At 35.1% G+C, this 19517-nt stretch overlaps 2 protein-coding genes across 3 annotated transcripts in view; one reads left to right on the top strand and one right to left on the bottom strand.

Annotated features, from left to right (window-relative positions):
• LOC110664105 (proline-rich receptor-like protein kinase PERK3) overlaps positions 1 to 19517 on the bottom strand; it is a 95683-nt gene that overhangs the window by 32957 nt on the left and 43209 nt on the right. The window lies entirely within an intron of this gene.
• LOC110664108 (protein kinase and PP2C-like domain-containing protein) lies at positions 12885 to 19126 on the top strand. Its single transcript, XM_058148980.1, is given in 9 exon segments — positions 12885 to 13028; positions 13031 to 13360; positions 13491 to 13561; positions 13764 to 13843; positions 13997 to 14123; positions 14336 to 14491; positions 14656 to 14827; positions 17325 to 17693; positions 18395 to 19126. Coding segments are annotated over 9 exon segments (2052 nt in total). The 5' UTR covers positions 12885 to 12934; the 3' UTR covers positions 19048 to 19126.

Here is a 19517-nt window from a genome sequence, read left to right as displayed (position 1 = left end):
GTGATTTTTAGTGAAGGTATTCAAGTAGATCCTAAGAAAATTGAGGCGGTAACTGATTAGCTTAGGCTTACAACAATCACTGAAGTGTAGAGTTTTCTAGGCCTGGCAGGTTATTATAAACATTTTGTGCAGAATTTCTCTAGGATAGCGGCTCCCCTAACTAAACTAACTTGGAAGAATGTCCCGTTCATCTGGACCGATGAGTGTGAGGAGAGTTTCCAGAAGCTTAAGGAATGGAGAGTTTCCAAAAGCTTAAGGAATGTCTAACTACAACCCCTGTGTTGACATTACCAGTGAGTAGTGAAGGGTATACTGTGTACTGTGATGCCTCCAGAATCGGTTTGGAATGTGTTTTGATGAAGCATGGGAAAGTGGTGGCTTATGCTTCAAGACAGATGAAGAGGTACGAGCAGAACTAACCCACCCATGATTTGAAAATGGTGGCTGTAGTGTTTGCATTAAAGATCTGGAGACACTATCTGTATGACAAAGTGTGTGAGATATACATTGACCATAAGAGCTTGAAGTATATTTTCCAACAAACGGATTTAAATTTGAGGCAAAGGAGATGGATGGAGCTTCTGAAGGATTATGACTGCACCATCCAATACCATCCTGGTTAGGTGAATGTGGTGGCATATGCCATCAAGGAAGTTACAGGAGATGCCTATTTCGGAATGGAAGTGGAAAATGATTGCAATTGATTTCATAACCGGGTTATCTCGTACCACACGTGGATATGATTCAATATGGGTGATAGTGGATTATTTGACCAAGTCAACTCATTTCTTACCTGTACTCTGTTGCCCAGTATGCCAGGCTGTATATTAATGAGATAGTCAAATTACATGGAGTTCCTGTTTCCATAATATCTGACAGGGGACACTAGTTCACTTCTTAGTTTTGGAGAAAGCTATAGGAGGCACTTGGCACACAGTTAAACTTTAGTACCTCCTTTCACCCTCAGATAGATAGGCAATTTGAAAGGATAATTCAGACACTAGAAGTCATGCTCCAGATGTGTGTCGTAGATTTTGGATGTCAATGGGATGATTAGCTACCTTTGGTGGAGTTTGCCTACAATAACAGCTATCATTCCAGTATCGGGATGGCACCCTATGAAGCACTGTATGGCAGGAGGTATAGATCTCCTTTGTGTTGGACAAAAGTGGGTGAAACAAAAGTGCATGACCTAGATCTGGTGCAGTACAACTCAGAAATGGTTCCTAGGATCAGGGGACACTTGAAGACTACTTTTAGTAGATAGAAGAGCTATGCAAATCTTAGGCGGAGGGATGTTGAGTTTGCAATAAGTGATTATGTATTTTTGAAGGTCTCTTCGATGAAGTGACTTATGAGATTCGGGAAGAAAGGTAAGCTAGCAACCCGATACATAGGGCCTTTCGATATTATTGATAGAGTTGGAGCCATGGCCTATTGGTTAGAGTTACCACCCAATCTTTCTCATGTCCACACTGTGTTTGACATTTCTATATTCAGAAAATACATACCTGGTCCTACCCATGGCTGCAACCAGATACATTGGAGTTGAATGACAACTTGACTTTCGAGGAGCAACCAATAGCGATAGTGGACTACTAGGTGAGGCAGCTAAGGTCAAAATAGATCCCTATGGTTAAGGTTTCGTGGATGAGCCAATCAGTGGAAGAATGCACCTGGGAGTCAGAGCGGGACATGCGTAGCAAGTACCCTTATTTGTTCAATGTGTAATTCTGTTCTTTTATTCTACGTTGTGTAAAATTTGAAGATGAATTTTCTGTAAGGGGAGAAGAATGTAACACCTCTAATTTTTAAAATACTTATTTTATGTGTAAATATTAATATTTTATTTTATTAAAATTTTGGGAATTTATTTGAAATTTTTTGAATTTTAGAAATCAGATTTGATTTTTCAAAGTCAATAAACTTTGTTAATTTTTAAAGATTAATTTTAAAGATCACGTGGCAAACTGAAAATATATTTGGACTTTAAAATTTTTTTGAGTTTTCTGAAAATTTTTTGAAATTTTTGGGTCTCGTTTTTTGTCCCAGGGCAAAGTAAAAATTCAATTATGGGTATCTTGAATCGGACCGATTGAATCGAACCGAACCAAGTTGACTGGCCTTTTCTTTTTCCCTCTTCTTTCCCCATGTCGCGCCCGACCCTCTTCCTTCTCCCTCTCGTCTCTTTCTTCTCCCTCCTCCCATGGCCGGCCAACCACCTCCCCATCCACCCTAGCTCGTCACCGTAGCTCCAGTGGCCGAAAAATCGAGCTTCAATCCTTCCCTTCATGCAGCGTGCCGTTTCACCTTCCCAGCTAAAATTCGGTCGATCCGGCTATCAATCGGACCGAGTTTTGTCCCAAATACCTTCTACTTGTTGAGAGCTTTTCATAGACACTAAAAACACAAATTTTCATAAAGTATTTTATCCAATTTTTACTCAGGAAGTTTTAGCCCATTTCGACTTTTGAGCTAAATTTTTTCCAAACTGGAAACCCTACAGGAAATACGAGAGTATGCGCGTACTGTTCATGATGAAAGCTTCATGAGAATATAAATTTCAAAATTTTTTGACACCAAAATTTTGGCGGGTCTCGCGACCTTTGCAGTATTTTTTCGAGCTTCATTTGAGCTTAATTAATTCCGTAAATATTTTTTTCTAACTCCTAGTATTATGGGCTTCGCGTAGGTACCCTCGTTTTGTGGAAATTCGATAGTTGTTTGGGTTTGCAAATTTCGAGCCGGACAGACAAGCAGCTAAAAAAACTTCCAAACCGAGTAGAGATTATAGGCTACTCCACCATTTTCAAACACCTCGAATACGTCCCAAGTGTCAGAATTGGCATAGGTAAACCCGAAATCTAAGTTTTTTTTAATTATTGAGTGCCTAAATTAGATTAAAAATCTATAAAATATTCATGGTAAGTTAGAAAATTATAATTCCTTTTGTATTAGCTTACTAATATTACTAAGGACCACGGGGCAAAATTGTAGAATTTTTAAAGCTCGTTTAGGTGGTTTTTGCTAAAATGTTAGCTCCAGGGACTAAAATATAATTTTTTCAAATTGTGAGTTTTGACTGATTTTGAGGGCTCAGGAGGAGCCATGTATTATTGATGTGTTGTATTTGTGAGAAATTGAGAATTAGAAGTGTTACTTGAACATTTTTGCAGGACGGATAGATCCTAGATATAGGAAAAACTCTGTCAGATTTTCGACAAAACCTTAGGGCTGTCTTTTAATTCTCTACAGCTTTATTTCAAGTTGTTTATTAATAAATTTTGAAATATTATATAGGTGAGCTGAGACAACCTTTTTCTTCTGCCTAGCTACAGCAGTAACCTTTAAAGTGTTGTGAGTAGATATTTATTTTATTTTTAATTTTAATATTATTATATTTCTGACATGCTCATGCATCACTTATATATATATATATATATATATTAGGCATGCCTCGTTTTGCATTTATACTTGATGATACTGTTTTGGTTGTTGTGTTCTGATAATCTGGAGCTGTGTGTGTGAGTGGGTATGTATGTAGTGTATGTGGATATGGGTAGGAAGGGTAGACGCAGCTAGAGCTTGACTCGCTAGGACCCAATCCTTATTATGGATAAGTCGGGGTGGGCATGGCTTTAAGTTGATCTCGCTGGCCCTCGCATCTGGATAATAAGAGAAAGTTCAGCTTTGAGTTAATCTCGTTGGCATAGGTTGGAACTAAGCAAGCTGGGTAGGGGATCAGCTCCCCATATATATATATGTGTGAGTATGGATTTGACACGGGTGAGTGAGTGCTCTAGATTATCTTTGACGTGACTGTATATGATTGACTTGTATGAAGATGATGCATTTTATTTTCAAGGATACATTAAAATTAGATAGTTATAAAAATTATATATACAATAAATATTTACTCTCTGAGTCAAATGCTCACTATCTTTCTAGGTTACAGGAGAGCTTTTCCTTGTGTCTAACCTGCTTTCATTCTTCGCAGGTCTACTTATTATTAATTTTATGTTCTATACTATTAAATATAACTTCTAGACCTCCGCATGTGTAGAACTATAATATTTAGCTAGACTGTAATATTTATTAATTCGGGGATTGTAATTTATAAACTTTATGTAAGTATAATTGTGTGGTTAGTTACTTATGATGTTTGAGGGAGCTGTGCTCCCGTTAATTTTATTTTTGAGTTATGGATAATTGAGGATAGGCTGAGCTCCCAAAATGTATTTTACTGAGATCACAGGTCGGGTGAGTTAATAGCTTCCCATTGGGTAGTCCATTTTATGGCCAGACTCTCTCTAGTTGGTCACTTGAAATTGGGCTTGATATGGGCGTATTGATGGGCTAGAGTTTAGTTAGGCTTACTACGGGTTTCGGGAGTCTTATGCTAACTCAAGTCCTAGTGCCAGTCCGGCCCATAATTTAGGTAGTGACAAAGAATTTATATTAGTAAAAATGTAAAAATAAAAATTATTATTTGTGAAAATTAGATACTATGCTGTAAATTTAAATTAGAAAAAAATTATTAGGTATAGAAAATGATTGTATGTGTAAGCAAGGTAATAAAATAGTTCAAAAGAGAATAAGAAAAAAAAATTATTATTAATTTGAATATATATTCAAAAGTTTTTTAAGGGAAAAAAATTATATGAAAATAATATAAAATGTAGTTTTTTTAGTTGTAAATAATGAAAAAATATTAAAAGTATAATAAGTCAAAAAAAAAATTTTAAGATGATTTTTTTTAATGTGTGTTATATTTTTTGGTAAAAGTAATTAGGTAAAATATAGATAATATATTTTTTTAAGAAAAATAATATATTATTTTTTAGAGTATTTAAAATAAACATGAAATAAATTTATACTATTACAAAAATTTAATTATGTTGTTTAATTCTCAATATATTATTATATTATTACTTTCTCTACGGGCAGAGAGAGAGAGAGAGAGAGAGAGAGAGAGAGAGAGAGATCATTGGAGTGTGAACAAAAATTATACTATAGCAATTTATATTAAAATTTTTGCATAACATCAGTAATAAAAAAATTATCTCAATACAAAAATTATCCCAAAATGCACAGCACCTTATTTTATTTATAGGTAGAAAGAGAGAAAGATTGTTAGAGTGTTTTAAAAAATTATATTATAACAATTTATATTATAAAATTTTTATATAACATAAATAATAATTAAAAAAAAATTATCTCAAAATAAAAATTACCTCAAAGTGCAATGCACTTTACTTTATCTGTAGGCAAAGAGAGAGAGAGAGAGATTGTTAGAGTGTGAAAAAAAAATTATATTATAGCAATTTATATTATAAAATTTTTATATAACATGATTAATAAAAAATATCACAAATATAATTTTACACTTTTCTTTCTGTTTTTCCACAGAGGTACCGAATGAGAAAATTCAGCATGGGATTCGGCACAGGATGGCAGGAGCAGCTCCTTCTATTTTATAAATTCTTCTGAAACTTCAAACAAGGAGAACAATGTCATAAGGAAGAATATGGTAATGTCACAAGGAAGAATATGGTACTTCCATCATCAATCGAGCGGGGCAGCTAGGCCACAATCATAACATGATGATGATGTGAAGAATGTGTATAAAGACACACACAAGTTGATATGAAGATACATAAGAGAATCATGGGATTTATATGTGAGGACTAGACATGATGAATAACATGAGGAGGCACAAGATGTTCGGGAGAGCTTTGTTCAACAGGAGGTAAAAGATGACAGGAGGTGTTCGGGGCAAATTGATGAGGACATCGTGTCACACCCCGGCTTAGGGGGCCCCAGCTCAAGGCCCTTCAGGGTTGCCTTCTTGCAGTGCCCTTACAGAGGCGGACTGCGACTCACAAGGTCTTGTCGCTTTGTGGAATTAATCCCTTTGCCCTGCAGAGCTAGGATTCGAACCCTTATCACTCACGGGTTTTGCTTCGCCTCTCACCCATTGAGTGACTCAATTGGTGAGAGGCTAAGCTGCTGAGTGATAAGGGTTGAATCCTAACTGCAGGCGAGGGATTAATTCCACAAAGCGAGCATTGTGAGTCGCAGTCCTCTAGAAGGGCACCTCTGCAAGAAGGCCACCATAGAGGCTTGAGTGGGAGCCTGCCGGGGTGTGACAATGCAGCTCAATTGGTAAGAGGCGAGTAAAACCGTGAGGTGATATGGGTTCGAATCCTAGCTCTGCAGGGCCAAGGGATTAACTCCACCAAAGCGGACAGTACTGATTTGAGTTGCAGGCCCGGCCTCTAGAAGGGTACGCTGGCAAGAAGGCCACCCATAGAGGGGCTTGAGCTGAGGCCCCCTAAGCCGGGGTGTGACACATCGATTGTCTAAGTGGGGGAGAATGTAAGGGGCATAGCTCGTTACCCCATGAAGATTGACCAAACCCAACCAAGCTGTAGGCCTATGAGATAGTTAAAGGGTACAATTGATGAGAAAGAGAAGTTTAGTAGACACTTTTATAAATATGGAAAAGTATAAGGGGGTGTAACAGTCGAGACATATTCATGTCTCCTCCTGCCAGGTGCCACTTTATCCCAAATGCTCTTTAGGGGGGTGTAACTAGTTGGCCACTGGTGAGCACAATCGGCCCAGCTAGTTGCTATAGTTGGTGTAAAGCTCTCTACCATCCCCGAGGTCACTAGTGCGAGGGCGTGACTCTAAGTGATCTCCCTACGTACTCATTGTACTAGGCGGTGAGCATCGTGCTCTAATGAGAGAGGAGCTCGGTGTCTCCATGAAGGAGAAGCTTTATGGACACTACAAGGCCGAGGGGCTTGTAGTGTGCGAATCTCCTAGGCCCGAGGTTTCTATCTAGGGCCAACGATGCTACTCGGTATAGGGGAACAAATATGATACATTGGCTTGAGTTCAGCCATACGGCCAGATGATACTTATAGCCTTGCTATTGGTAGATGATTGTGGATGTACACGATGAGGGGCGACATCGTACTACAAAGAATATTAACACTCAGTTACCAGGCTAGATACGTGGAAGACCCTCGATAAGAATATTTGAGATCCACTATAAAGGGAAAAGTCCTTGAATACGAGTTGGCTGACCTAGATTGGGTGGAAGTCTAGGCGCCGCAAGAGACTGCTGTCACAAAGCTAAGGAAAAATATGTGTCTGTGTAATTAATTTTAGTCAAATGAGTCCTTTGTATAATTAATCTTAGTCAAATGAGTCATTTGTCTTTATGTATAACCTAGTTAGGTAAAAGCCAACTGTCACGGGGCCACTTCTTTGCCTTGACAGTAGTCCCGTACGGCGCCTAGACTTCCACCCAATCTAGGCTAGCCAACTCGTATTCAAGGACTTTTCCCTTTATAGTGGATCTCAAATATTATTATCGAGGGTCTTTCATGTATCTACCCTGGTAATTGAGTGTTAATATTCCTTGTAGTATGATGTCACCCCTCATTGTGTATATTCACAAGCATCTACCGATAGCAAGGCTATAAGTATCATCCAACCATATGGCTGAACCCAAGCCAATATATAATATTTGTTCCCCTATACCAAGTAGCATCATCGGCCCTAGATAAAAACCTCAGGCCTAGGAGATTCGCGCACTATAAGCCCCTCGGCCTTATAGTGTCCATAAAGCTCCTTCTTCATGGAGACACCGAGCTCCTCTCTCACTAGAGCACGATGCCCGCTGCCTAGTATAATGAGTACATAGGGAGCTCACTTAAAGTCATGCCCTTGCGCCAGTGACCCTGGGGATGGTGGAGAGCTTTACGCCAATTATAACAACTAGCTAGGCCCGATTGTACTCACCAGTGGCCAACTAGTCACACCCCCCTTAAGAGCATTTGGGACAAAGTGGCACCTGACAGGAGCAGACATCAATATGTCCTAATTGTCACACCCCCTTATACTTTTCCATATTTATAAAAGTGTCTAACAAACTTCTCTTTCTCATCAATTGTACCCTTTAACTATCTCATAGGCCTACAACTTGGCTGGGTTTGGCCAATCTTCGTGGGGTAATGGGCTGTCCCCCTTACATTCTGCCCCACTTAGACAATTGATGTCCTCATCGATTTGCCCCGAACACCTCCTGTCATCTTTTACCTCCTGTTGAACAAAGCTCTCCTGAACATCTTGTGCCTGCTCATGTCATTCATCATGTCTATTCCTCACATATAAATCCCATGATTCTCTTATGTATCTTCATATCAACTTGTGTGTGTCTTTATACACATTCTTCGTATCATCATCATGTTATGATTGTGGCCTAGCTCCCCCACTCGATTGATGATGGAAGTACCATATTCTTCCTTGTGACATTCTCCCCCACTTAGACAGTTGACGACCCTGTCGACTACAGTTGTCATTGTGTTGTAGTAGTCCATTGAGTTCTCACTTTGATGGATCTGTTCAATCATCTGCATACTCCCCCATTTAATTCTCTATGGTTAATTTTGTGATGGTTCCTCTGATCTTTCATTTCTTCGTATTGTGATTAACATGTTTCTGCATGAATATCATCGGGCCTTCGCCAAGTTATTCTCGGGGCTTTGCATTATGGTTGCATCACCATGAGCACCTCACAAAATAATCACAATACAAAACAATAGTGTTATACATGAACTCAAGCATACGGAAGTAATGGTATCCAATTTTGGAGCTATGATATCATATTATTATTGCCAGTAATGAACAATATAGTTATTATGTAAATGAACAGAGAAACTTACACATTGCCCATTTTGTGTATCACCGTGTTCTCCTCTGGGACTTGTATTATGCTCGTGGGACTCGTTGCTCAAGTTAGGCTTGCTCTATTTCTTAGTGCACAACAATTATTCGTATATCCATCTCTTGATGCTACTGCCTTTCGACGGTAAATAATTTTCAGCTACCAATTGCTTCTGCTCACTTTGTTGTTTTCCTGCTTGGTTTTAATTCCTCTTGAGCATAACAAGTGAGCTTTGCATTCAAGTTCTCTTGAGGTCTCCACCTTTTGGCTAGTTCTCATCTTCCAATTGGGATGTGGTTGACAACTCAAAGGGATACCATGTTGCTTATGATTACACTCTTCACTTGTAAAATTTTCACAAGATTGCATCGAGGGACTTCTCTCATCCCTCATGCTTTTCATTTTTTAGTTTCCTCGGTGAAAAACACATATACATGACTGCCACAGTCATCAAGCTCATCTTATTATCACAATCTAAATGCTTGGCCATCACAATTGTTTAGATCTCCACAGATGTCTAGAACTCTATTTAACACCACTATCATCACAATTGTGACCCAAGATCAATTGTTTGCCCATAACTCGATTTCACTTGACAAGTGCTTAACCTTTTCTATGTATTCTCACTTCATAGGTATCAAAGGAGGCCTCAAGCTATATTAGCACACCCATTCAACATGGGGTCATTACCCTCTCCTTAAAAGATTACATCTAATGAGGCGTGTAGCCCCCTATGCATGGTATCACCACTTTTATCACCATGTGGCTCTCACAACCACCATCTCACGATAAGGTTCTATTTCACGGTTGTGTTGGTAAGCTCTCATCGTATATCTACCACCATCCGCATTATGACCTAGTTACCAGTACTAGGCATCCGAGACTTCGAGTTTATATGAATATTCATGCTATCGTTTGCCAATGCAACTTCATAGTGCTAGTATGCACGATTGGGCCTCTGCCCTTCTTGTGTTACCATAAGCTAACACATTACATCCAAATTTATATTTGGGTTTCTTACCCTTTCTAGGCTTATCGTAAGCCAATTCCATTTCTACATAACATGATTTAGGATCCACTTATCCCTTTTCCGAATTCATCTCATAACTGATTTTAGCTTCTGCGGCCCTTAGCAAATATTGCCTCGTAAATAAATGGGATTCAATAGAATCCATGCATAATCCGAACTTACCATCAATGGGACTCAATGAGGGTCTCATCTTAAGTTGCACTTTAGCAATAGTTTCACATTTTATGTTATTCATAAAATAGCAATGTTCTTATCTCAAGGGACTCAGTACATGTCTCATCCTTCATTTGAAGGTTATAGTAGCCAACAACGATGGTTGTTCTCCAGAGGAGAAAATAACCGTCTCAATATCAATTAGGGTATTTCAACCCATCACTCTGAAGGTTTTCAAAACTGTTAAGCCATCTCAAATTTCTCATCTCTTTACCCACATAAAATACTTCACAGGCTTAGCAATCCATTAAGGTATTCCATCCCACAATATTTTGAAAGCTTTCATAGCTAATAAGTAGCTCCTAGTTATTCCGACTCTTAAGCGAACTAGGGTCAGACACCATCTTTATGAGACAAGCCAGCAATTCCATAACTCTTGGGGATAACACACCCCATATCTCTTAAAAATTTTCACAGTCTATTAACAATTGGTAACCAACTTATCAATCATTGGGGCTTACTCATCGAACCCCCTCCCCACCCCCTTCTCTCTCAAAGACTTTCACAGTCTTATAAGCAATCCCGAGTATTGTATCTCATCACCTGACAGGGGTCATTCACCATGTCAATGGTTTTGGGAATACCATTTGCCCCATATTTCCCAAAGTTTTCTCAATATCGATCATCTCATTTTTTACTGACCAAAGTCTCAAATGATGTTACTTGCTCGACGAATGTCATTTGCCAATTTTGCACTAAGCTTTGTCCACATTAGCATCCTTTATATTGATAATCCTCAATTGGTGTACTACACTCTCGTAGACCACCCCTTATGGACTCAATAACGTAAAGAATACTCGCTTGCACACTATATCCTTATTCATTGTGTTTCTAATGAGCATATCATGTCTTTCACCCATTTTAGGGTTATATCTTCTGCTCATCCTTCCTCGAGGTGAACACACGATTAGCTTTCATTGCTTTATTTAACAACCATCGCTTTCCCTCGTTTCTCTTTATTTTTGTATCTCATATGCATTGTATGACCAAAGGTTTCTCAAGGGAGTAAAATAAAGAAGTGCTAGAATTCTTTTACTCAAAATTTCTCCACAGCAACTGAGAGAGAGAGAGAAATCAAAGAAGTGCTGTAATTTGTTTTGCTATTGCTGAAGAGCAAATGGAAGAGCTTTGGAGTGCATTTAAATTATAGCGTCTGGAGGAAAATTAGGCAGCTAGACGCTACCCATGACTCAATCTAGCTACCAAGGAAGAATTTCACATGCACTACTAGGCATGCCATGCGAGGAAGGAATCTTGTCAGCCACTCAGCAAGTTGCTATCAACACTAGCATCCATCTGCCAAGATGCACGCCACACAATACTTCAGGATCGACACGGACAGCGATGCAGGACAGGAACAGGCATGGACAGCCACTTGCTACCACACAATTTTTTAATTATTTTTTTTATACTTTAGTCCAATGGATAGTTATTTAATTTTTTCAAACACGTAGACGCTAATACGAGTAGAGTCTGCCACTCTCTCTTTTCGAAATCACCAAATCCTAGCCCTTTTGGTAAATAGTTTCTATCCCACATCTTTTTGATAATTTTTTTTTTCAATTATACCCTCTTGGTAATTTGCCCAGACAAATCATAACCAGCAGCATGAGACTGAGCAAAAATAAGAAAGCAGAATTTTGTTTATCTTCATCATCCCTTAGCTTACCTTCATCGTCTTTGCGTTTCTATTTCATCATTCCTTGAATGAAAAAATTGCAAAGTAGAAACAATGCTGCAAAGTTTACTTCTAATTATGAAAAGGGACTAGAATAATTAAATTCAGTCTGAGAACTCATGAGATTCTAATTATCCAGAATCATCCGTAGTTCAAGATCTTAGCTAATGGGTAGCTAAGTAGTGGAAGCTATTGCCTGAAAATCCATAGTTACATTTAAAACCCCCTTGTGCCACATGCTGCATGAGTATTGAATATAGTGGAGTCTCTTGATGGTGAGTCTGAAAAAAATTATCCAGTCAAAAGCAATTTCCAGGTTTAATTGCTTCTGCAATTTACACAGATAAAAGCGATATTTCTGTAATACTTTTTAGCAATTCTATATCCTTAGGACCCTATCCTAGCTATGTAAAAAAAAAAAAAAAATGTATATATTTAAAAAAAAAATAAAAGAAGAAATGGATATCACTTGATGGCTAATTAATTTTTTTGCCCAGTGCATCTTCGGTCACCCGTGGCTCATGCTTTAATTATCTAGATTTGGTTTGGCCTTAGTATTTCTTCTGATGTAATTGAATTTTCAATCATTCAATTATCCAAAACCTTAAAATTGTACTAAGTCTACACATAAATTTTTTTTTTTTTTACCATTCATACTGACCTGTTGGTTCAACATATCACATTCGTGTACGCATTTTTGTGTCAAACATACTTTCCATATAATCATATTTTAAGTTTTCTTTGACTATTATTTACATTTGTGTAGAACTAAGACAATTTGGACTAGGTCAATTGCTGAAATTAGTCTCTCCATCTAATCTATAAGCTGTACTTTAATTATAAAAAATTATTGTAACAATTTATTTATTTATGGTCTTGGTCGAGGTCTTTATTTATTTTATTTTACTTTTTTTTAAGTTTTATTTATTTATTTTTTTGGGTGTAGGTCTACATATTATAAAATTTTGTAATGGGAACATAATATTAATTCTAGAAGGCTCAATATATAATCAACAATTCCTTGATAAAAAAAAAAATTCTACAATTCAACATGCTTTTGTCTGATTAATTAGATGGTCCTCACCTAATGAACCCAACTCGACAATAAGGGAAACGACAATAGAGTGGATCATGTCCCACGCGCTACGACTTCAACGCTCAAATCGTTCTCACATGGAAGATCTATATAAGAAACCTCCCTGGCCGTGATACTGTCACCCACTTTTGTTGTAACGAGCGTGGTTGCATAGCTTTAGCGACTCTGCAACTTTTGATGGCTTCCAGCTCGGGAGAAACGACCAGTAAAATTGGGCCAACGCAATATAGCTATGAAGAACTAGCAAATGCAACTGGTCATTTCTCCAATAAGACTTTCTTGGCGAGGGCGGTTATGGTCAAGTCTTTTGGGGATCATTAGATGGCAAAATCCGTGCTATTAAGAAACTTAGATGTCTTCCGGATGATGAAAAGATGAAACAAAAAATGAAGCTGGAGATTAAGATCGCTAACAGAGTACGACATCCAAATGTTGCTCACCTAGTTGGCTACTGCATTGAAGCAAACAATGCATTGCTCGTTTTAGAGTATTTTCAAAAAAAGTCCTTGAAATATAATTTACATGAAGAGTTTTTGGACTGGCAAAAAAGAATGCAAATTGCCAAAGGCGTAGCAAAAGGTTTGGAATATTTGCATGAATCTTGTGAGTATTCCATCTGGTATTTAATGCTTGCTAAATGCTAGGCCTTTTATCTTTTTTTTTTTTGTGTACTATTAATATATTTCCTTTCAAAGTTTTTCTATGCTAGCTGACTATATATATACATTTTCAGGTGATCCGAGAATCATACATTTAGATATCAAACCAGATAACATTCTTATGGATAACAACTTCAAACCAAAGGTAGATTAATTTACTAACAATTAAAAAATTCCATCTATATGATTAAATTCAGCATAGTGTAACAGTGATTTAATTCCCTTTTTTTTTTCATATGATGTTGGGAAAATTATGTCCTCACGTTAATTTCATATTTGGTTGTCTCTGATATTAAATTATACATGGCGCAATAAACCTACTGAGGTACTTGGATTATTTTGTGTAGATTACAGATTTTGGACTTGCCTTATATTTCCCAGATAATGTTACTCACCTTTCCAAATCGAACAATGAGGGAACTAAAGTGTAAGATACATATTCTTTTTCTTCATTACTTTACATTGCTATTATAGTCTAGAATGATAATAAAAAATAAAATAAAATAAAATTGAGAAAAAGTCAAATTTTAGTTTAAAAAAAATTTCTTATGCGATTTTCATTGTGCTTCTCTAATTGCAGTTACATGGATCCTGAGCAACCAAAAAAATTTTCTGATAAGTCAGATATTTATTCTTTTGGTGTGGTGCTTCTTGAGCTAATCACTGGTAGAGAACCTATATATGAAGGCATTAATATCGTTGATTGGGTATGACGCTGATATATGAATATGATAGTATAATGTAAAATTTATAATATTTTATAAAAAAAAAGATTTAAGTATCTTTAAATTGATAAATAAAAAATATATTTTTACATAATTAACATAAGCCAATAATAGAAATTCTATTAGTATAAAAACGTTGGACAATAATTTATATATATATATATATATGTTTTATTTATTTATTTATTATTTAGGCAAGGGATCAAATTACACAAGCTGCGGACGGACAATATACAACTTTTATTGATTCCAAATTACAAAGTTATAATGAAGAAGAGATGCAAAGGATGATATCTTGTGCTGCACACTGTGTTTATAAATCTTCAAAGTATCGTCCGAGAATGAAAGAGGTATAAAATTGGCTACATTTGTCTGTAAAAAGCATTCAAAAACTGAGAGGTTACATAGTTTACGCATAACTTTTTTTTTTTTTAATTATTATAAGCAATAATTTTATTAGAATGGAAAAATCCAGAATGCTGTGTAACTTTTTTACTATTGCTATGTGACGCAGATAGTTCTAGCTCTCGAAGGATATATTCCTCCTAACTCTATTGACAACCTCCTCCAGCCTATGGTGCAAAAGCTTCCTATCATTTCAGAAATTGATGATGACGACACTGTGGGGCTTCAAGTTTGTAAGCCAAGGATATTTACTTATCAACAACTTGAACGGGCAACTCAAGGTTTCTCCCAATTTCTTGGTGAGGGTGGTTTGGGTCTAGTTTATAAGGGATCCCTAGATGGCAAAGATGTTGCCGTAAGGAAGCTTAAAAATCTTCTAGATGAACAACAAAAAGAAGAATTGGAGCAGGTGATTAAGGTTATTGGCAGTGTGAGCCACCCAAGTCTTGTTAAGCTGGTTGGGTACTGCATTGAAGGACCCAATAGATTTCTTGTTTTAGAGTTTTTCCCCAGTAACTCATTGAAATCTCATTTACATGGTGAGTCATTTTTATTGCGCCCTGAGATATATATTCAAATATTTAAGTATTTTCGCATATATAATTAGAAAATATGATGTTAAGATTTTTTTTTTTTTTTTTTGATAAGCTATAATGTTAAGATCTTACGAATAAGAATAAGAAATGACATTGTAGGAAAGGAGACATTGGCATGGTCAAAGAGAATGAAAATCGCTATAGACTCTGCAAAAGGGTTGGAATATCTCCATGAAGGTTGTGAGTGCATAATTGAAGATAATCATTTCTAGCTAGGCTTCATAGCTTTCATTTTTTTCTTTTTAGTTTTTATGTTATTGATTAATTTCCTATAAAAGTTTTCTGCTCTTTTTCTATGTACAGTTAAAATCATACATGGGGATATCATGACAAATAATATTCTTCTTGACAACAATTTTAAGCCAAAGGTAAAATAATTTGTTTATATATTTAGTGGAAACCTAAGTGAAATGTCAAAATTTTATTCTAAAAAGATATTAGAAAATGGTGATCACAACTTCATTAATTTCATATGCCACAACAATTTACTAATCTACTTAAGATAATTTTTGTTCAGATTGCGAATTTCGGACTTATCATGTTTTATAGATACGGCAGAACTGATGCGTAAGATTTTTTTTTTTTTTTTCTGTTTATGAAATTTCTTCATGTAAACTTTTATTTTTTAAATTTTTAACTTGATTTCTCATTGCAGTTATGCAGATCCAGAAGAACATAAACAAATATCTAAAAAATCAGATATTTATGCTTTTGGTATTGTGCTTTTAGAACTGATTACTGGGAGAAAAGCTAAGGATAAATGTGTTAATATTGTTGATTGGGTATGACACTTGTCTCTAATATGATATCTTTAGTTTTAGATTTTGGTCATGTGTTAAAAACTATCATATAAAAGCAAAAAACATAGACAATAATGAATTTAATGAAGAAGAAATAAAGAAAAAGTATCTAATCATTAGTGTCAACAAAATTCTACAAGCTAGATCGATTTTGATCAATTATTTTAGCAGCTAGTTAGTTCTTAAGATGAGCATACATTTACAAATGTGCTAGCTTGAGTTTCATTGGAAAAAAAAGAGTAACGAAAACTTTTTTTTTTTAAAATCAATTTTCAGGCAAGCACCCTGATAAAACCAGCTTTGATTAATGGAGATTACACGGCTCTTTTTGATTCTAAATTGCAAAGCAATTTCAAACAAAGAGAAATGGAGCGGATGATTTGTTGTGCTGCTGCTTGTGTATATAAACCTTTAAAGTTTCGCCCACAAATTAAAAAGGTATAAATTCAACCATATATATACTATATGTTATTAATCAATACATTATAGACTCTAGCCATTTGCTACTAGTATGTCAAAACATTAATGAATCAGAGATTACAGAGTTGATGTCTAACCTTTTAAGATTTTCTTTGCCATACAGATAGTTGGAGTTCTTCAAGGAAGTATTCCTCTCAAGGACATATGGAGTGAGAATGACAACCAATTCCTACAAAGTACTAATGGTACATTTCTTATGAAAAGTAAGATGTAAATTTTTTATTATTTTCTTTACTGAAAAACTAAAAAGGGGGTTAGTGAATTTTAATTAAATTGTCCTGGTACAAGTAAGGCTGTATAAGAATTGAATTTTTTTTTTCACGTAAATTAATTTATTATGAACTCAAAATATAAAATATATAGTCGAATCATTTATTAAGTATATGAGTCTTTCAGGCTTTTTCCAATTTTATTATTTTAAATTATTACTAATTATGAAAATTAATACATTAATAATTTTCACATTTAGTTGTGATTTATTAAATTATGATACTCTCTTTATTTCATAAAAATAAATTTATTTTTATTCTCACTTATCCTAAATTATGACATTTTTTTTATAATTGCTATATTTTTCTTTTTTAAAATGATATTTTTTAGTAGAAAAAGATAGTTTATTTATTAGTTTATTAATATTCTTTTTTTTATAAGCCATAAAAATTTAATAGAGTAATAATTTAAGTAACATAAGCCATTGGGCACCACCATATGTATAATTTACTGATTAGTCTTCTCTTATAAAAGAGTTACACAGTAAACATATAAATGTATTTTAATGTGGAATTAGAAAATTTAATGTGGAATTAGAAAATTATTATTTAATTTCGACCGTAATCATTAAATGTTCCTTTGTTATTTCCCTGCCCCCTGGTATCAATCTCGACTTTTCTTAACAAAAACAGAGAAAATGGCCAAAGAGGGACAAGTGATTGCCTGCCACACCGTACAGGATTGGACCGAGCAGCTCGAGAAGGCACAGAAGAGCAAGCAACTGATCGTGGTGGATTTTAGTGCTTCCAGGTGCCCGCCTTCTGTTTTCATGAGTCCAATTCTGGCAGAGTTGGCCAAGAATATGCCCAATGTCACATTCTTGATGGTGGATGTGGATGAATTGAGGTCCGTTGCCTTTGATTGGGCAGTTGAGGCATTGCCAACTTTTTTGTTATTGAAAGAAGGAAAAATAGTTGGCAAGGTTGTGGGTGCCAACAAAGAGCAACTGCAGCTGACCATTGCAAGGCATGTCCACAACCAATTCCTACAAAGTACTAATGGTACATTTCTTACAGATACTATGATATAATTTTTTATTATTTTTTTATTAAAAAAATAAAAGGTAATTACTGAGTTTTAATTAAATTATCTCGATATAAATAAAATTATATAAAAATTGAATTTTTCTTATGTAAATCAATTTATTATGAATTCAAGATACAGTGAGATCATTTATTAAGTATATAAGCTTTAGAGGCTTTTTTAACCTATACATAAAGGACATTGATTTCAATTTTATTATTTCAAAGTATTACTGATTATGATAATTAATATAGTAATAATTTTCACATTTAGTTATGATTTATTAAATTATGATACTCTCTTTATTTCATAAAAATAAATTTATTTTTATTCTCACTTATCCTAAATTATGACTTTTTTTTTATAATTGCTATATTTTTCTTTTTTAAAATGATATTTTTTTAGTAGAAAAAGATAGTTTATTTATTAGTTTATTAATATTCTTTTTTTTGTAAGCCATATAAATTTAATAGAGTAATAATTTAAGTAACATAAACCATTGGGCCACCACCATATGTATAATTTACTGATTAGTCTTCTCTTATAAAAGAGTTACACAGCAAACATATAAATGAATTTTAATGTGAAATTAGAAATTTATTATTTAATTTCGACCGTAATCATTAAATGTTCCTTTTTTTTTTCCCTGCCCCCTGGTATCAATCTCGACTTTTCTTAGCAAAAACAGAGAAAATGGCCGAAGAGGGACAAGTGACTGCCTGCCACACCGTACAGGCTTGGACCGAGCAGCTTGAGAAGGCACAGAAGAGCAAGCAACTGACCGTGGTGGATTTTACTGCTTCCTGGTGCCCGCCTTCTGTTTTCATGAGTCCAATTCTGGCAGAGTTGGCCAAGAATATGCCCAATGTCACATTCTTGATGGTGGATGTGGATGAATTGAGGTCTGTTGCCTTTGATTGGGCAGTTGAGCTATTGCCAACTTTTTTGCTCTTGAAAGAAGGAAAAATAGTTGGCAAGGTTGTGGGTGCCAACAAAGAGCAACTGCAGCTGACCATTGCAAGGCATGTCCACAACCTCCAACCTACGGTGTCCAAGTCTGCTATCATTCCAGAAACCAACAATGTCATTATGCCAGGGCAATTTCCCAATCAACAATGGGCAACCGCAACTAATCATGGTTTCTCCAACAACGGCATTTGGACGTCTCAAGTTCACAACCCGCATATGTTTTCTTATCCCACAACGGCAACTAATAATGGTTTCCCCGTTAACATGCCAGGAACTCTGTATACTAGCATTAAGTGGTCTCAAAGTGGCACTCCGAACGAGTTCACTTATGAAACAATTTATCATTATAATTATCCTTATTAAGTAAGATTATTTAAGTGTAGTTATTAAGTGGATGAACAAGAGAATGGTTTCGCCTCTGAGTTTTCAGTATGAATTTAATAACTGCATTTTATATTAAGTGTTTAGTAAAATTATATTTAGCTGTTACTGTTAATATGTGAAATGACTAATAAGGGTATATATCATATAATTTATTTTATTATCTAAATCAATATAAAATTAAATTTATTACATTATATTATTTATTTTATTATTAAATTAAATATATAATTATTAAATTAATATATTATATTATTTAAATAAATATATAATTATTAATCTTTTATCATTTATTTTATTATTGAAGTAAGAAAATAATTATTTTTTAAGATAATTAAATAATTTTAAAAATATAGACAAAATAATAAAATAATTATTATTGTTAATAGAAAAATTTATAATTAATTTTAAGTTTTTGGATATAAATAAATATTTTATATTTTATGTTATTA

Source organism: Hevea brasiliensis, chromosome 6, assembly GCF_030052815.1.
Source record: "Hevea brasiliensis isolate MT/VB/25A 57/8 chromosome 6, ASM3005281v1, whole genome shotgun sequence".
Classification (NCBI taxonomy): domain Eukaryota; kingdom Viridiplantae; phylum Streptophyta; class Magnoliopsida; order Malpighiales; family Euphorbiaceae; genus Hevea; species Hevea brasiliensis.
The sequence above is the reverse complement of the archived record's forward strand: the minus strand, read 5'-3'. Positions and strand labels throughout refer to the sequence as shown.